The 18,139-nt window shown below is 56.0% G+C and overlaps 2 protein-coding genes across 5 annotated transcripts in view; both read left to right on the top strand.

Annotated features, from left to right (window-relative positions):
• Positions 1-96: 96 nt before the first annotated feature.
• GPR108 (G protein-coupled receptor 108) lies at positions 97-6,700 on the top strand. 4 transcript variants are annotated; one of them, XM_082455086.1, is made up of 18 exons: positions 97-261; positions 977-1,096; positions 1,911-1,961; positions 2,191-2,273; positions 3,095-3,219; positions 3,309-3,391; positions 3,476-3,544; positions 3,640-3,744; positions 3,954-4,087; positions 4,196-4,271; positions 4,770-4,843; positions 4,933-5,050; positions 5,128-5,258; positions 5,344-5,387; positions 5,641-5,690; positions 5,902-5,985; positions 6,079-6,203; positions 6,386-6,700. In XM_082455086.1, exons 1-18 carry the CDS (start codon positions 142-144, stop codon positions 6,456-6,458), a joined length of 1,665 nt encoding a protein of 554 aa, XP_082311212.1. In that variant the 5' UTR covers positions 97-141; the 3' UTR covers positions 6,459-6,700. The 4 variants fall into 4 exon arrangements, with proteins under 4 accessions (XP_082311212.1, XP_082311214.1, XP_082311211.1 ...); XM_082455088.1 differs by having other exon boundaries at positions 98-261; positions 3,330-3,391; XM_082455085.1 differs by lacking the exon at positions 97-261 and adding an exon at positions 487-720.
• A 5,713-nt stretch (positions 6,701-12,413) lies between these two features.
• Positions 12,414-18,139, top strand: part of C3 (complement C3) — a 35,366-nt gene continuing 29,640 nt past the window's right edge. The window contains exons 1-11 of the mRNA XM_082456998.1: positions 12,414-12,556; positions 13,061-13,253; positions 14,076-14,238; positions 14,336-14,406; positions 16,229-16,323; positions 16,427-16,509; positions 16,612-16,702; positions 16,833-16,935; positions 17,072-17,198; positions 17,501-17,616; positions 17,717-17,863. Coding sequence (XP_082313124.1) covers positions 12,486-12,556; positions 13,061-13,253; positions 14,076-14,238; positions 14,336-14,406; positions 16,229-16,323; positions 16,427-16,509; positions 16,612-16,702; positions 16,833-16,935; positions 17,072-17,198; positions 17,501-17,616; positions 17,717-17,863 — 1,260 coding nt within the window. The 5' untranslated portion in view covers positions 12,414-12,485. The remainder of the gene's footprint in view (positions 12,557-13,060; positions 13,254-14,075; positions 14,239-14,335; positions 14,407-16,228; positions 16,324-16,426; positions 16,510-16,611; positions 16,703-16,832; positions 16,936-17,071; positions 17,199-17,500; positions 17,617-17,716; positions 17,864-18,139) is intronic.

Here is an 18,139-nt window from a genome sequence, read left to right as displayed (position 1 = left end):
GTACAGGGTGCGGGCTCGAGAGGAGACGATTACTGATTGGTTGAGCGGGCTGTAAAACGCTGAAGGGTCGGCCCCCACCTGCGGCGATTGGCGGGCTTGAGGGCGTCAGAGGCGGTGTCGGGGGAGGCGTTGGCTTCAGAGATGGCAGTGAGCGAGAGGAGGGGGCTCGCCCGCGGGAGCCCCGCGGAGTGGGGGCAGCGGCTACTTCTGCTGCTGCTGTTAGGCGGTTGCTCTGGGCGCATCCACCGGCTGACGCTGACGGTGAGTCCCGCCGTGCGGCGGTCTGGGGTGTGGGTCGCAGCGTTGGCCCGGAAAAGCCCCTGGCTTGGAGTGGTTTCGTCCGGATGGAGCGGTCCAGCGCCCCCCGCTCCCCGGCCCGGAGTGGTCTCGTCCGAGGATCCCCCTCGGTCCTCCTGTTGGAGCTGCCTGGCCAGCCGCGCTGGAGTCTTGCCCCGCCCGCCGGGGGGGGGGGGGTGGTTCATCTCCCGAGACGGCGGACTCGAGTCCTCTAAATTCTTGGGATTGCTTTGGGGACGCTAGGGACCCTTGACGCCACCCAGGGAAGTCCCTGGGGGTTCTAGAATGGGGTCCTCTGGGTACTCATTGGGATTTTGGGGGCTCAGTTGGAATCTAAAAATTTTCCGGGAGGTGAGGGGCAGTCACGCCAAGATGCGTAACTCTGCTCTCCGGGTGATGCTCACACAGTGGGGAGACTTCCAGGTATCCCAGACTTTGGAATCCTGGACTCTCCGAACAGTGGCCAGAGGATCCGGAGCCACTCTGTCCCTGCCTGGGATGGGTCTAAGGTTATGGCCTCCAGAGTGGCCCTCTCAACCTCTCCCGTCACCCTTTGGACCTGTCCTAAATATAGAGATACCCAGAGGGGCCCGAAGCCCTTGGGGGAACCTCATGCTAGAGCCCTGGGGCTGGGCTGGTGGGAAGTCTGAGCTGCCTCTGCCTTCTTGGTCTCTGGCAGGGGGAGAAGCGAGCAGACATCCAGCTGAACAGCTTTGGCTTCTACACCAACGGCTCTCTGGAGGTGGACCTGACCCTCCTGCGGCTGGGCCTCCAGGAGACAGATGAGAAAGCCCCATTGGTGAGGGGCTTTGAGGAGTTTGCTGGAGGAGGGAGAGGTGCACAAGTTTCTGAGCTCCGCCCCCCACCCCCCACCCCCCAATTCTGGATTCACATCCTAGCTCTGCCTCTCACCCATGTGATCTTGGGCAAGTCCCTTGATCTCTCTGAGCCTCTGTTTCCTCATCTGTAACTTGGGAGTAATAATTTCTTATGCAGTACGTGCTAGGCACTGAGCTGGGGGGAGGGGAGCCTACCAGTGAACAAGACAGCCCCAGTTCCTGCAGTCGAAATGAGAAGTTAGTGTTTATTGAACGCCCGCTGGGTACCAGGTACCATGCAAATCTATTTCCATGAGTCTGTTCTGTCATAGCCACCTCTCAGGGATGCTGTGAAAATATTATACCTGTAAACCCAATTTTACAGGTGTTTACACAGACTCAGAGGCATGTGGCTTACTCAGAGTCCAAGAGCCTGGATGTAGATCCAAGTGTGTTCGCTTCCAGAGCCCAAGGCAGGAAGCCATGAACATTCTATTTAATTTATTTTTTACATCAACATTTTAAATGGGGGGAAACAGGGTGGACTAGGTCGAGGACCAGCGAAGGTCTCCCTGAGGAAGTGACATCCCAGTCAAGGGGCAAGGATGGCTAGGAGTTAAAGGAAGAGGGTTGGGGGGCTGGGGGCAGATGGGAAAAGTCAGTGAAGTGAGTGAACACGGAATCTCACGCTTAGTAGGCTTTCAGGAAATTCGAGGTTACGTTACTATTGCCACTGATAGAGGTGGCTTGGAGGTCCCTGCTGATGTCCCTCACATCATCTCTTTTGCTTGCCAGGTGGGGTTCAGTCTGACCCGGGTTCGATCTGGCAGTGTTCCTTCCTATTCAGTAAGTGGAGGGGGCAGAGGTAGAGGTGGGGAGGGGGGGAGTGAGGAGGGGCAGGGGTGGTGGAAGGGGAGGATGGTCTGTCAGCATCTGGAACCCAAAGGTCCCTGTCCTTTCCCAGAGGGGGGAGCAGGAAGAGACCCTCCCTTGCCCGGGTGGATGGGGAGGAAGGCAGAGTGAGGCTGGACCAGTGGGAGGGGGTAACCAAGGCTCCCTGCTGCTCACTCTCCAGAGCCGAGACCCTCACGACTGTCCTCTCCGGCAAAACAGTAGCAATCTCCTGGCTCTCTTCCTCATCAACACCAAGGATCTGCAGTGAGTTGGGGGGCTGGTGGCTCCCCTTAAGATGCATCATTGGGGTTTCCCTGGTTGTGCTACCCACATGAGCTGATCAGGTGGGATCAGAACCAGCCAGAAAGAACCTTGACTCCTTTGGAGAAAGTCACTCGCTTTTTTTTTTTTTGGCTGCACCACGCGGCTTGTGGGATCTTAGTTCCCAGACCAGGGATTGAACCCGGGCCCTCGGCAGTGAAAGCACCGAATCATAACCACTGGACCACCAGGGAATTCCCACACTCGCTTTTTAATTTTGCCTTCAAACCTTCTGATTATGGGAGGGAGAGAGAGGAGGGGTGCCCAGGGAGTATTAGGGTCTCAAGGCAGAAGACCCAACACAGAGGGGTGTTGTGAGTATTAATACCAGTCGTTTGTGCTTGTAGGATGCACCCTGTGCTCCAGGCAGCGTCCTGGGATCTTTACAGGTGTTAACTCATTGACTGCTTAGACTGTTATTATCCCCATTCTAAAGATGAAAAAACTGAGGCTGAAAACTGGGATTTGAACCCAGGGTCCAAAGATACTCTGTTGCCTCTCTGTATATACAGCATTTTCTTTTTAAATAGCGTGTACTTCAGTAGAATGAGTGACTCAGTGTCACAGGAAGTGACAGCTAATCCTCGGTGCAGGCAGCTCAGGGATGCAGCAGCCATCTCGATGGGTGGTGGCCAAATGCTACAACTTGGTGACCACTGATGGAGCCCGACGCTGAGCCCCAGAGGGCCCGAGGGGCCTTTGAGTCCCTTAGCAGAGCAGGTGTCCCTGACCCCAGCCTTCAGCCTCCCAGCCTCATCCCACAGGGTCCAGGTACGAAAGTATGGGGAACAGAAGAAGCTGTTCATCTCTCCCGGGCTCCTCCCCGAAGCGCCCTCCGAACCAGAGCTCCCGAAGTCAGAGCACAGGGTCACCCCCAAGGTGGATGGCGGTGAGTCAGGGTGGCCGCACGGAGGGACGGGTGGGCGGGGCCGCTCCACACGTCCCGCCCATCATTCTCCTGTCTGTCTATCTCTAAAGTCACCTGCTTGCCCCTGGCAGGGACCACTACTGCACCCGACAAGGCCAAGTTGACACCCACAGGGTCACAAGGAGACCAGCAGGTATGGGGAAGCCAGGGCAGGAGGGAGGAAGCCCCGCCCCCGGGGGGGCCAGCTGATGCTCATGGAGGTCCTCTGTCCCCTCAGGGCATCGGTGGGAAGGACCAGGACCTGGTGTTGGGCCTGGGCCACCTCAACAACTCCTACAATTTCAGTGTGAGTGTCCGGGGTGCCCGCAGCCCCTCCCCTCCACAGCGTGGGGACCCCCCACGCTGAGGCCTCCTCTCCCCTCTGTCTGCCCCACCTCCCAGTTCCACGTGGTGATCGGCTCGAGGGCCGAGGAAGGCCAGTACAGCCTCAACTTCCACAACTGCTACAACTCGGTGCCGGGCCGGGAGCAGCCGTTCGACATCACGGTGAGCAGGGGTGACGAGGGTGGGCAGCAGGTTCGCGGAGCGCTCACTGCAGGCCAGTACTCCGTGCCCATTTGGGAGACGGGAAGATTGAGGCTCAGAAGCAGGGAGTCGGCCAGCGAGGGAGCGGGAGAGCCGGGGACTCACGCTCAGGGCCCCGCAAGTCTGGAGCTAGTGCGCAATCCCCCTGCCCACCGCTGTCCCCTCCCCAGGTAATGATCCGGGAGAAGAACCCCGAGGGCTTCCTGTCGGCGGCGGAAATCCCCCTCTTCAAGCTGTACATGGTCATGTCCGCCTGCTTCCTGGCCTCCGGCATCTTCTGGGTGTCCATCCTCTGCAAGAACACGTAATGCCCTTGCCCCCGGCGGTTCCCCACCTCCCCTCGTCACACCTTCCCACTCCTACCCCTGACCGATGCCCTCCCACTCTCTTCTGTCCCCGACCCCGCTGCCAGGTACAACGTCTTCAAGATCCACTGGCTCATGGCAGCCCTGGCTTTCACCAAGAGCGTCTCCCTCCTCTTCCACAGTGTGAGAGCCTTGGGCCGGGAGCAGGATGGGGTGGGCTTGGGTCTCAGGGGCCAGGAAAAAGCCCCTACAAGCCACTCCTCAGATCTCTGCAGACCCTGGGCTTGGGAGTTCCATTTGTCCATCCATGTGTCCATCCATTTCATCACTGTGGCCAGCTGTACATCCAGTCCTGTCCAGCTGTGACAGCCCACCTTTCAGTCTGACTGTCTGTGGGTCCAGCTGTGACTGTCCACCGGGCTGATTGTCTAACTGTCCGTCCACCCGACTATGACCTTCCCTCCATTGTCATGGCTGTGACTGTCCAGCCATCTGTCCGGCCACCGTTCTGGCCGTGACTGTCCCTTTCTCAGTCCACTCACCATCCTGATCATGACCTGTTCCGCCCACTTCCGGGCCACCCATCTGACAGTGACTGTCCGTGTTCCAAAACCACCACCCTCCACCCTCTCCATGCCCCCGTCCGTCTGTCTGACTGTCCATCCGTCCATCCACCTCCAGATCAACTACTACTTCATCAACAGCCAGGGCCACCCCATCGAAGGCCTCGCTGTCATGCACTACATCACGCATCTGTGAGTGCCCTTCTCTGCTGGGGGCAGGAGGCGGGCAGGGGAGGGCTGGGCCCCCCAGTCTCACCACACCCCCTGCCCCCCTCCGCCAGGCTGAAGGGCGCCCTCCTCTTCATCACCATCGCCTTGATCGGCTCTGGCTGGGCCTTCATCAAGTACATCCTGTCCGACAAGGAGAAGAAGGTCTTCGGGATCGTGATCTCGCTGCAGGTGCGTATGGAGGCCCCAGGGTGGGCAGGTGGACATGAGTGCAGGCTGGGCCCACCCATCCCACCCCCGCCCCGCAGGTCCTGGCCAACGTGGCCTACATTGTCATCGAGTCCCGTGAGGAGGGCGCCAGCGACTACGGCATCTGGAAGGAGATCCTCTTCCTGGTGGACCTCATCTGCTGCGGCGCCATCCTCTTCCCCGTGGTCTGGTGAGGACCCCCACCCGCCCCCCACCCCTGCAGGCACGGGTGGAGGCAGTGCTGACTGCCCCCCATATCACCCACTCCTTCCCAGGTCCATCCGGCATCTCCAGGACACGTCTGGCACTGATGGGAAGGGTGAGGCTGTGCCCTCGGCCCTCGGCCTGCTCCTGGTCCCTCTTGCTGACCCCTGGATGCCCCTTCCATCCCCTCTGACTGCCTCTTCCTGCCTCTCCACCCCCTCACCATTCCTGGGACATCCCCCTCCACACTATGCCCCTGAGACACTCACCCAAATGTCCTCCTGTCCCCAGCCCTTCTCCACCCCGTCCCCTTCGTCCTGCCCCCAGCCTCCTTCCCTTGACCCCCACTCTCTGTGCCTCCCCCTCAGCGGCAGTGAACCTGGCCAAGCTGAAGCTGTTCCGGCATTACTATGTCATGGTAGGAGCCCTGTGCTCGGGAAGCTTGGGAGGGGGAACAACCAGCCCACTGGCACGCCCACCCTAACCCCTCCATCTGCAGTCCCTCGGAGCCCCGCCCCCCGCCCTCTGCCCATAATCCCCAGCCCCCCTCCCCAGGCATCCCCAGTGGTCCTGGTGGTCTCCCCCACCCCAGTGGTCCCTCGGCCCTGTGCCCACCCGTGTCCCTGCAGGTCATCTGCTACATCTACTTCACAAGGATCATCGCCATCCTGCTGCGGGTGGCCGTGCCTTTCCAGTGGCAGTGGCTGTACCAGGTGAGCACTGAGGCCCCAGGTGGGGCGGAGCGTGGCCCAGACGGTGGAGGTGGAGGCGGGGGCGTGTGCCTGACCCTCCCACTCGGCCCCCAGCTCTTGGTGGAGGGCTCCACGCTCGCCTTCTTCGTGCTCACGGGCTACAAGTTCCAGCCCACAAGGGATAACCCGTACCTGCAGCTGCCCCTAGAGGATGAGGAGGATGTGCAGATGAAAGAAGTGTGAGCCCTGGGGCTGGGGTGGGTGGGGCTTGGGCAGCCAGGGGCCGGGTGGGCGGGGCTGTGAGTGCAGGTGGGCGGAGCCTGGGCGGGGCCAAGAGGCTCAGGGGTGGGTATGGTGGGCTGAGTGGGCGGGGCCCGGCTCCCCTCAGCTCATGGACTATCTCCTTACTGTCTGCCTGCAGAGTGACCGATTCTGGGTTCCGGGAAGGCCTGTCCAAAGTCAACAGATCGACCAGCAGGCGAGAGCTGTTGTGATCATGTCCCCACCTCGGACGCTCCGTCATCCTTCATCCTCCTCTCTTCACACATTCCCTGCTCCGGCTTCTCCCAAAGAGCGTGTGGGGAGGAGGGGGCCGGTGCTCACAAGGCACCCAGCTCCCTGGGACCTGAGTTCCTGGAGCCCGTTCAGAAGAAGACAGACAGCCCCCCTCCCTCACAAATGTTGAGCGCCCTGTCCCCACTTGCAGCTGTACAATAATGACCGATCTGTTTTGCTACCCCAGTTTCTTGCCTTTCTGGGGGTTGAGAGCTAATGCAGAGGTTATGTTTGAAATTGAGAGATCCGTGGGGGGCACGGGGCAGGGAGAGGTTGCAGTATCCACTGCTTTGCATATTCAATAAATGTCAATTGAGCGACCACTCAGTTGCGTGCCGGGCCCTGTGCCGGGTCCTGAGGACAGGGCAGTGACCAGGACCCATCCAGTCCCGACACTCAAAGTGTCACCAGACGGTTCCATCACAGGGCCCTGACCCAGCCTGGGGAATCAGAGGTGAGCAGAGAGAGTGGGGAAAGACGCAGGCCCAGATGAGGGGACAGCATGTGCAAAGGCTGGAGGGGAGAAAAAAATGGTGATTGGATGACTCACAAGTGGCTCAGGCTGAGTGCTGTATGCCACACCCTATTCTAAGGCTTCCAGGGTCTTTAACTCTTGAAAAGCTTATGAGGCACAGAAAGGCTATGTAACTTGCCCGAGGTAACACAGCAAACAAGTTGTTAGAAGGCTCAGGACTCAAAAACACCAGCAGTCTGGTTCCAGAGCTGCCCATTCCCACTGCATGCACTGCCCCTCTGCACCTAGACTCTCTGCCACCAAGCCTCTTGACCGTGCCCCCATTTGCTGTGTGACTCTGTTAAGTGGTTTAACCGCTCTGTTTCCTTGCATGTAAAATGGGGACCTCATAGAGTTGAGTATCACACATGATAATGGGAGTCTGGCTCAGCACAGTGCCCTGCAACACAGCCTGACCTTTCATGGATTTCTCTGAACCTTGAGAAGTTCAGATTAGAGATGCACCTGTACACACACCTGCACACACACCTCTGGGCAGACCCCCATGATGTATTTCTTCCCCCGCCCCACTTCACTCTTTATCTAGAACGCTCTGAACCTATTTTGGAGCTCTGAAAAATACTCCTTGGTGGGCACCACAGGCATGGGCCAGCGGGAAGGAATCAGGCTGGGGTCAAGGCTTCCTGCAAGCGGAAATGTGTCTAACTGGGGCCCAGATGAATATATAGCCCAGCCAGACAAAGAAGGAAGTGGGAAGGCATTGCAGACTGAGGAAATTATGCAGCAAGGCAATGCCCAGTATAGCTTGCAAGCTCCACTGCAGGTCTGGCTTGGCCAGTGGGAGGGCAAGGGCAGCTGGCAGAAGCCTAAAAGCAGGCAGACACACTTGGACTTGATGCTGGGGCCCACGGGAGCCAAGGAAGAGTTTAAAGCAGGGCAGGACATGGTAGTACAGGGATGGTGTTTTACACCACGTGTGTGCTGGGGTGGGCAGAGTCATGGCTCTCCCAAGTTGTCCCCGCCCTAATCCCCAGAGCCTGTGACTATGTTCCCTTACATGACAAGAGGCACTTGGCAGGTGTGATTCAATTAAGGATCTTAGAATGAGGGATGATTCTGGATTATTCGAGTGGGTGCGTTGTCATTACAAGGGTCTTTTAAAAGGAAGGCGGGAGGGTCAGGATCAGAGAATGAGATGTGATGCTGTAAACAGGCTAACGTGATGCACTTTGAGGATGGAAGAAAGGGCCACTAGCCGAGGAATGCAGGCAGCCCCTAGAAGCTGGAAAAACCCAGGAACGGATTCTCCCCTAGAGCCTCCAGAAGGAACACAGCCCTACTGACACCTCAGTTTCAGACTTCTGCCCTGCAGAACTGCAGTATAACAAATGTATTGTTTTAAGCCACCAGGGTTGTGATCATCTGTTACAGCAGCAGTCAGAAACTCATACAGTTCAGGAGCACAAACTCTGGAGCCCAGCTGCTGTGTTCAAATCTCAGTTCTTACCAGCTAGAGGATCTTGGGCAAGTGGCCAAAGCCCTCAGTTTCTTCATCTGTAAAACGGGGATAGTAATAGCACCTAAGGCATTTGGAATAAGTTAAATGCATAAAATCGTTAAGATGCTGTAGCTGAGATGTTCACTGTCATTAGCGCGTATTCCTGTAACATGCATCATAATTTTATAGAAAGAATGCAAAGGTGTGTTTTAGAAAAAAAAAATTCCCAGTTGCTGTCGACTAGATGACCTGGCAGAGGTGAGTTTACAGCAAGGAGGCTGGGGCCTTAGGGGTGGAGAGAAAGGATGGGTTGGGAGAGAAAGCCTAGGGGTCACAGGGCTGCTCACAGGGGATGAGGGAGAGGGAGGAAGGGGGGGACTCTGGCTTGGAGGCCCGGAGGGACTGTCACCGAAATAAGAGAGAGGAGGAGCAGAATTCAAGTACGTTGTGCGCTGGCCACGTGCTGGCCACTGGCCTCAGCTTGCCTGATGCCACGTGCTGTCACCCCAGGACTCAGAGGGAGGTTCCATGGTTGCGAATGTCTAATTTACAGATGAGGAATCGAAGCTGGGAGAAGGCAGAGCTGCAATCAAAACCTCTGGCCTGGAATTCCCTGGTGGTCCAGTGGTTAGGACTCTGCATTCTCACTGCGGTGTCCTGGGTTCAATCCCTGGTCGGGGAACTAAGATCCCACAAGCCCTGCGGCGCAGCCCAAAACTAAAAAGGGTCCCTGGTGCCCAGGCCTCTGCTATGCTGCGTGAGGGGGTGGGGGGAAGGAGCCAGAGGGCAAGTGGATGGGTTTAATCAGGTCAAGGTTAACCAAAAGTTAATGAGTAACGAGTTGGGAGAGAAGGGGAAGTCCAGGCTGCTGGTGAGGCGGGGAGGTGGTGGGGGGGGGGGGTGGGTGCTGGAGGGAGGGCCTGGCTCTGGGTCCTGGAGGAAGATTCCCAGAAAGCAGTATAGCACCCATCCTGGAACCGGCAGGGGTCGGGGGGAGGGGGAGAGGGGGGGTCTCTGCTGCTCCCTGGCATGGCGGCGCCTGTATGGGGAAAGGGTGGGGATGGGGTGCAACCGGGAGATAACGGCACTGAGGCAGGTGCGGGGGAGGGGAAGGGGGCACCTGGGCTCCCCCCACCTAGAAATCATGCCCATTTTTCCCTTTATTCTCTCTTTGCACCCCAGCTAGGGTTGCCAGACAAAATACAGGATGCCCAGTTAAATTTGAATTTCAGGTAAATAACAAATACTTTGTTGGTATGAGTTTCCTAGAGGGAATTCCCTGGCGGTCCAGTGGTTAGGACTCCGCGTTTCCAGGGCAGGGGGCCTGGGTTTGATCCCTGGTCGGGGAACTAAGATCCCGCAAGCAGAGTGGCACAGCCAAAAAAAAAGTCTCCTAGATATCCCACTTAGACCCTGCCCAGCAGCCAGCCTCCCTCTCCCTCGGTCCACACCAGGAATGCGTCCTTCTCTTTCTCCCCTGCTGGCTTATCTTGCCCGCCATCCCCCTCCCAAACTTTTGGGCGCAAAGGTCCATTCCCCAGTCCAAAGCCTGGAAGAATTCCTCTGGTTTCCTCCCCTTCCAGGAGACCTTGGTTCATTTTCACCTCCACCCCTCTGGTTAATTCTTGGAGGTCATGGGCAGGACCCTTCCCAGACCTCCACTACCATGGCCATGAGCCTTCCCTCCAAGCCCAGGGCTCCAAGCCATCTGTGTTCCCTTAATTGTCAAAACAGCAGGAACCACCATCAGTCCCATTGCTCAGATGTACTAACAGAGGCTCTGGGGTAGGAGCAGCCAGCCTTGCAGGGAGACCGAGGCCAGCAGGAATTCCTTCTCAAGGTTGTAAAATCACAACCTTGAATGCTTAAGTATATAATGAAACCAGGAGACTGGGTGGGTATTTTGGCGGGGGGGAAAGCGGAGGAAGATAAATATTGGGGTTTGGGGGATCCTAGCAGGTGGCCCCCTTCCCAGTTTCAGAAGTGGAACCCCGTATCTGGAAAGTAAGCAGGTGTTTGCCTCACCCTCCTCCTCTTCCAAAGAAAGGGTGTCGCAATCAAAGCAGACAGAAGCCAGGTTTGTTCTATTGCTCCACGCCTCCCCCTGCTTGGGGCATGGGGGCATGACCAGGAAAATAGCATGGTTTACAGGAAATCAGAGTGAGGTCCCTGTTAACCCCTTCAAGGAAGCTTTGGAAAACAGCCCTCCAGGGATCTGGATCCCCCATCAACACACCATCCCCCTCCTACACCTGGCTTCACATCCCCCCTTCCGCCAGATGCTCAACTTCAAATCAAATTAAAATGACACTGAGGCAAAAATACAAAGTTTTGCCACTATGCCCTCAAGGGGAGGCCGTGAGGAAATTGGCGATTTTGTGCAGGGCCGGCAAGTATGCAAATCAATATAATTATGGAGGGGAATTTAGCGATATCTAGCAAGATTACTGTTGCACGCAGGCTTTGATCCAGAATGATCTCTTCTCATTGCGGTAAGAACGCTTTGAAGTTGCTGCTGTTATAACCCTACTTTACAGGAGGAAACTGAGGCTCAGGTGGTTATCAGTAAGTTGCCCAAAGTTTACCACTTAATAATCGTGAGAGCTGGGAAATAATGCAAGCTCAAGATTACTCCCTGGAGGGAGCATGGTTTTGTAACAATGGGAAGTCTGTCTGTCCATCAGTCTGGTTACTTCCACACAATGTAATACTAGGCAGTTGCCTGTAAGAACAAGGAAGCTCTCTGAGCACTGATATTAAACAATCTCTAAGGTATATTGTTTATGAAAAAGCAAGGTGTAACCCAGGGAGACCAGAGGGAAAGAGTGTGTAGAGCTTGCTGATATTTGTTTTTAAAACGTGTGAACATTTGTAAACACATAAGATACCTCTGGAAAGAAACACAAGATTTGGTTACATGGTCATGTCTGAGACCCTGATGGCTAGCAATAGGAGCAGGAGGAAGGTTATTTTTAGATGCTGAACCATATGGGTATGCAAAAAGTTAAATACATTTTTTAATAATAATAATAATATCCTAAGAGGTTGCTGATGTAACACAAAAGCTAGCCATGGGACTTCCCTCAATTATGACTTTTATAAACCATCATAGCCACTCAGGTCTCTTTTTTTTTTTTTTTTTTTTTTTTGGCCACACCTTGAGGCATGGGGGAATCTCAGTTCCCCGACCAGGGCTTGAACCCATGACCCCTGCAGTGGAAGTGCAGGGTCTTATCCACTGGACCGCCAGGGAAGTCCCACTACTCAGGCTTCTTGATGAGAGGAGGTGAAGGGAGCTCCAGGCTCTCCTTGCCCTAGAAAACATTCTCACCTGGATGGTGAACTCCTACACATACTTCAAAGCCCAGCTGAAATGTCCCCTCCTCCAAGAAGCCTTCCCTGACCCCCCAAGAAGCTGAGTTCTTCTCTACTGGGGAAGGCACTCCGTGGGGCTAGGAGCTTTGGTGCTGGACTCTGTCCCCCACCCCAGCATGGAAGATTCTAGAAGTGGGACTCCAGCTGCCAGCATAGAGATGAACTCACAGGGAGGGTTTGGTGAATAAATGCACAGCCAAAAGTGGACTGAGGATCAGGCCCACATATCTGGGGTAGGGGTGCCCCTCTGTCCTCAATTTTCCTCTACTACCAAGTGGGTGTGACAGGGAAAGATCCCTGTTCACCAGCTGGCCTTGACCCTGAGGGATCCCAGGGCAGGAGGCTGTTGTGTTCCTGTTGCAGGAGGACATGCCCTCGGGTTACTTACCCCAAGCTCATGCCGCCCCACAGACTGAAAAACTTAGGAAATAGTATTGAGAAATCTGGGGCAGTACCAGGGAGGGGGGAGCCCATGGGGAGTGGAGGGCTGGGCTGAGGAGGGAGAAAGGCGGGAGCTAGATAAAAGGCAGCCTCCAGCAAGCTCTGCTCACTCCTCCCCCCCTTCTCCCTCCATCTCTCCGTCCCTCCGTCCCTCCGTCCCTTCACTGTCCTGGCACCATGCATCCCACCTCGGGTCCCAGTCTGCTGCTGCTGCTGGCCAGTCTCCCCCTGGCCCTGGGGGACCCCATGTGAGTAGTCACAGCCCGACACCGAACAAGGCTGCTTCTGAGATGGGAGTGGGCATTTGTGGGTACAGGTCCCTGCAGGTTTAGGGCGCATGCGCGGTGTTGGGTGTTTCTGTGGACGGGAAGTTTGGACTTCATAGGATCTGGGAGTTTGTAGTTTCAGGATTTAAGGGTTTAGAGATTTCGTATGGGTGTATGTGAATGAGGAGGTGGAGTTGGTTGTATTTATAGGTCTGGGGTGCTAGAGGTTTAGGGAGAGGTTTAGGGTGTTCCAGGGTTGAGTGTTTAGAGACTTGGGGTGTTTAAAGATTTAGGGGTTAGGGCTCCCAGAGTTGGTGGTTTGGATTTGGAGGTTCAGGAGTTGATGGGATTTGAAGCCCCTGAGCTGTCTGCCGGTCACCAGATTCCCTGTGGGACCAGGGGCTGGGGCAGAGCGCCGACCCGGATAGGGCTGGCATCTCGGGCTCCAGGCATGACAGCTCCATGGCCTGTGCTCCCCTCCGGCAGGTATTCCATGATCACCCCCAACATCCTGCGTCTGGAGAGCGAGGAGATGGTGGTGCTGGAGGCCCACGAAGGGCAAGGGAATATACCAGTCGCCGTCACCGTTCACGACTTCCCGGCCAAGAGACAAGTGCTGTCCAGCGAAAACACCGAGCTGAACAGTGCCAATGGCTACCTGGGCACCGTCACCATAAAGGTGGGCACGCACGGGAGCCCAGCCCCGCTGACACCCCACCCCCTCTTTGAGTGCCCCCCCTGCTGAGCCCCTCCTCCCTCTCTGAGCCCCACCCACTGTGAGCCCGGCCCCTTCTGTCTGAGTCTCCTCCCCATTCTGAACCCCTCCCCTCTCTGAATCTCCGCCCCTTTTGAGTCCCTCCCTTTTCTGAGCCCCTCCCGCTGCTTCTTCCATTGCTTTCTCTGAAGTGCCTCCACCTTTTTTTTTTTAACTTTTTGTTTTATATTGGAGTCTAGTTGATTAACAATGTTGTGATAATTTCAGGTGTACAGCAAAGTGATTCAGTGATACATATACATGTATATATTCTTTTTCAGATTCTTTTCCCATTTAGGTTGTTACATAATATTGAGCAGGGTTCGCTGTGCTATACATAGCCCCCTTATCTCTCTCAACTCCACCCCCTTCCAAGCCGGACCATCTCTGAGCCCCTCCCCATTTCTGAGCCCATCCCCTCCAAGCCCCTCCCCCTCTAAGCCCTCTCTCCTTTCAGAGCCCCTCCCCTCTCTGAGTCTCCTCCTCTTTCGGACTCCCCTTCCCGTTCTGAGCTCTCCCTCCTCTGAGCCCCCTGTCTGATTCCCACTGCCCATCCTTCCCTCTGACTCCCACCCCCTCTCTTGCCCTTGCCTTCTCTCCAAGTACCCTTTTTTTCCCCAAACCTGGGCAAACAAGGGAGACCAGAAGTGATGGGCAGGCTCTGTTGTGAAGAGGGGTAGGTGTGGATCCAGCCAAAGGCAAGGGGCCCTAGAGCAGACGCCTAATAATCCCCTGGTTCATGCCCAGATCCCGGCCAGCAAGGAGTTAAAATCAGACACGGGGCACAAATTCGTGACTGTCCAGGCGGACTTCGGGAACGTCCTGGTGGAGAAGGTGGTGCTGATCAGCCTTCAGAGCGGGTACCTCTTCATCCAGACGGACAAGACCATCTACACCCCAGGCTCCAAGGGTAAGGGTCTGGGGGTGGCTGGAGAGGGCCGGGGGCAGGGCTGGGGGGAGGGGCAGGGCCTCACCCAGCTCTCCCTTTCTCTCCCGCCTCGTCTCAGTCCTCTATCGGATCTTCACCGTTGACCACAAGCTGCTGCCCGTGGGCCAGACAGTTATCGTCAGCATTGAGGTACCAGCCAACCGGGGCCCCAGACCTACCCGGGGCAGAGACTCGGGGAGAGACAAGGAGATAGAGACAGAGAAAGAAGACACCGGCAAAGGCCCAGCAGCAGAGACCTAAAGGCAAAGAAATATGTAGAGGCACACAGATGGGGAGACGGGGCGGGGACCCAGGGAGACTACGTGGAGAGATGCTTGCGCCCGTGGATTCTGGGTCCCGATAAACCCCTGGTCACTGTTTGACTCTGGGCAGGTCACTTCACCTTTCCAAGTCTCCGTTTCCTCATCTGAAGATCGGGATAATGACAGACGCTAATTCTATGTAGTCTGTTCCGGCTAGTGCAGCCAGAGGGCGCTTGTGAGCACCCCTCCTCTGCCCGCAGCGCTCCAGGGCTCCCACCTCCCTCAGGGTAAAAGCCCAAGTCCTCCCCGCTGCCCACTAGTCCCGGCCTACCTACCACGTCTCCTCTCTGCCCTCACCTCCTCCCTGTCTCCCCCTCGCTCACTCTGCTCCAGCCACACGGGCCTCCTCACTGTTCCTCCAACAACCCAGGCACAGTCTGCCCCAGGACCTTTGCACAGGCTATTCCCCCTACCCAAAAAACCCTCTTCCTCCAAATTTCCACACAGCTTGCTCCATCACCTCCTTCAAGTCTTTGCTCAAATATCACCAGTGTCCCAGTTCTACAGTGAGACCTCTCAGAGCGCCCCATAAAATTGCAACACCCCCTCTCTCCCCCGCCCCCCAACCCCCCCCCCCCAACACACACACATGCACACACACACTCCACTCTCATTTTCCCTTCCTCCACTCTTATTTTCCCTTCCCGGCCATCTCCCTTTAGCATCTTCTAAATTGGATTTATTCATTTGTTAATTGCACCTTCCCGCAACATCCATTGAACCTAAATTCCAAACGGAAAGGGATTATCTGTTGACACCACGCTTGGCGGGTAGTAGGGTAAATAAAAACTTACTGGAAGAAGGGAGAGAGGGAAGGAGAGGGGAGAAAGAAGCAGGGAGCTATGGGCAGGGAAAAACAAGTGTAGGAGGAAGGGAGAGAGAAGGAAGGGAAGGAATGGAGCATGTGCTCCTCACGGGATCTTGGTGAGTATGTACTGAGATCACACAAACCTAACAGGGACCAGGTTCTGAAGGCTGTGAGCTGGCTTTAGGGATTGTGGTATCTGCAGGGAACAGAGAACACAGCACACACCTCCTCTAAAGGCACAGAGCTGCCCGGCTCCCATGAAATGTCACCTTGTGCCAACAGGAGCACGTTATCCACAATTACCCCAATTTCCAAGAGAAGCCAGAACACCAGATTTCTATGTGATGTCTCCTGTTGTTGGCAACGAATAAAATCATATGTGTATTAGGTCAAGCCACGTGACATTGCTATGCTTTAGGTCAAAAAAGGAGAATGTGGGCAATTATGTGTGATTTATACAAATCAAATGCTTAGTGCAGGGTCTTGCACCTACTAAAAGTAGGTGATAAATGCTAGTTTTTATTAGTCTTCAGAGAGACACTGATCACCACGAGCTCTTGCCTATATTAACATGTCCCAAACCAGTGACATAGGAGCTATAATTATCTCCATTTTCTAGATGTGCACACTGAGCACAGAGAGGTTAGGTAACTTGCCCACGTCACACAGCTTGTAAGTGGCACAGTGGGGATTTGAACCCAGGCTGACTGGCTCAGATGCATGTTCTTAACCATTGCCCTTGTAGACATGACACAGAGTGTCCAGACACAGAGAGGGAGGGGAGAGCCAAAGGGCTAAGCCTGGTCTCTGAAGAGCCATTTCTCTCCCTGTCTCCCCACAGACCCCCGATGGCATTCCCATCAAGTGGGACTCCCTGTCTTCTCACAACCAGTTTGGCATCTTGGCCTTGTCTTGGAACATCCCAGAGCTGGTCAAGTATGTCAGGCCCTCCAGGAGGGGCTTCAGGGCTCCCCTACCCCAGGAGAAGGAGTGGGGGGCTGCTAGGTCTGGTCAGATCACTAGCCTGCTTTCGCCACAGCATGGGGCAGTGGAAGATCAAAGCCCACTACGAAGATTCTCCGCAGCAGGTCTTCTCTGCTGAGTTTGAGGTGAAGGAGTACGGTAAGAGGAGCAGGGAGCCGGGAGCCGTGGGTGGGGCGTGGGGAAGGAGCATAATTCCGGGCCCAATGCTCGCTCACTCCCCACCACCATCTGTTCCCCCAGTGCTGCCCAGTTTTGAGGTCCAAGTGGAGCCTGAAGAGAAATTCTACTACATCGATGACCCAGATGGCCTGAAGGTCAACATCATTGCCAGGTGAGGGACAGGGGAGGTGGCCAGGGGAGGGACCAGCTAGGGGGAGGGGTTCAGCCACAGCCAACCGAAGTTTGGAGGAAGACTCATCTTTTTAAGGAGGGGAGAATCTGAGACTCTCCCCGCCTCACAGGTTCTTGTATGGGGAGAATGTGGACGGGACAGCTTTCGTCATCTTTGGAGTCCAGGATGGTGACCGGAGGATTTCATTGGCCCACTCCCTCACCCGTGTTCCGGTACCTAACAGAGGCCCCCTCGAAGTCTCCTCCACTCTGAACACATCTCTCCTGTCCCCATCAACGCCCCTCCCTCACCTAAGCCCCCCTCCCCATCCCACCCCCGCCTCCGCTGAGCCTTCACTGTCTCCCCCAGATCACTGACGGTAACGGGGAGGCCAAACTGCAACGACGGGTCTTGCTGAACGGGGTACAGCCCTCCCAAGCCAGTGCCCTAGTGGGCAAGTCCTTATATGTGTCTGTCACCGTCATCCTGCACTCAGGTGAGGCCAGGCTGAGGGCAGAGGCCCAGCACCACCGTACGGTCCAGCCTGAGATGGGAGGCCCAGAAGGAAGGCAGGGTCCAGTCTGACAGGGATGGCCCAGTCTGCGGCACAAGACCCAGTCTGAGAGGGGAGGCCTGGTCTGAGGGTGGATGTCCAGAATGAAGGTGGGATCCAGTTTATGGGGGAGATGCAGTCCGAGGAAAGAGGCCCAGTATGAAGGCAGAGTCCAATCTGAGGGGGGGGAGGCCTGGTCCTGAGGGGTGGCCCAGGAGCCCAGCCTCACGATTGGCCCCCCTCAGGCAGCGACATGGTGGAGGCAGAGCGTACCGGGATCCCCATCGTGACCTCCCCGTACCAGATCCACTTCACCAAGACCCCCAAGTTCTTCAAACCCGCCATGCCCTTCGACCTCATGGTGAGACCCAGGGCGGGGCTGCAACCCCCCTCCACTGCTCCTGAGTACGGCCATGCCTCTGGGTCTGCCTGAACCCCCTCCACCTGGCCTGCACCCACAGGTGTTCGTGACGAACCCCGACGGCTCCCCTGCCCGCCACATCCCGGTAGTGACCCAGGGCAGCAACGTGCAGTCCCTGACCCAGGAGGACGGTGTGGCCAAGCTAAGCATCAACACACTCAACAACCGGCAGCCCATGACCATCACCGTGAGTCCAGGCCAGCCTTGTGACCCCACACCCGGAGACAGGGGGCTTGATTTTGTAGAGCAGGGGCCTGACATTTGCACAAAGGGATCCTGTCCTGGGCATACAGGGGAGGTCCTTTCATTTGCATAAAGGGATGTACCATCCACAGAGAGATGTTTTCATTTACATAGAAGGGCTCTTTTTTTTACTTTATTTTATTGAAGTATAGTTGATTTACAACGTTGTGTTAATTTCTGCTGTACAGCAAAGTGATTCCGTTATATATATATATATATG

The sequence above is a fragment of the Balaenoptera physalus genome (genome assembly GCF_965194825.1).
Source record: "Balaenoptera physalus genome assembly, chromosome: 3".
Lineage (NCBI taxonomy): Eukaryota > Metazoa > Chordata > Mammalia > Artiodactyla > Balaenopteridae > Balaenoptera > Balaenoptera physalus.
Note: the sequence above shows the minus strand (reverse complement) of the source record. Positions and strands in the feature narration are given on the sequence as shown.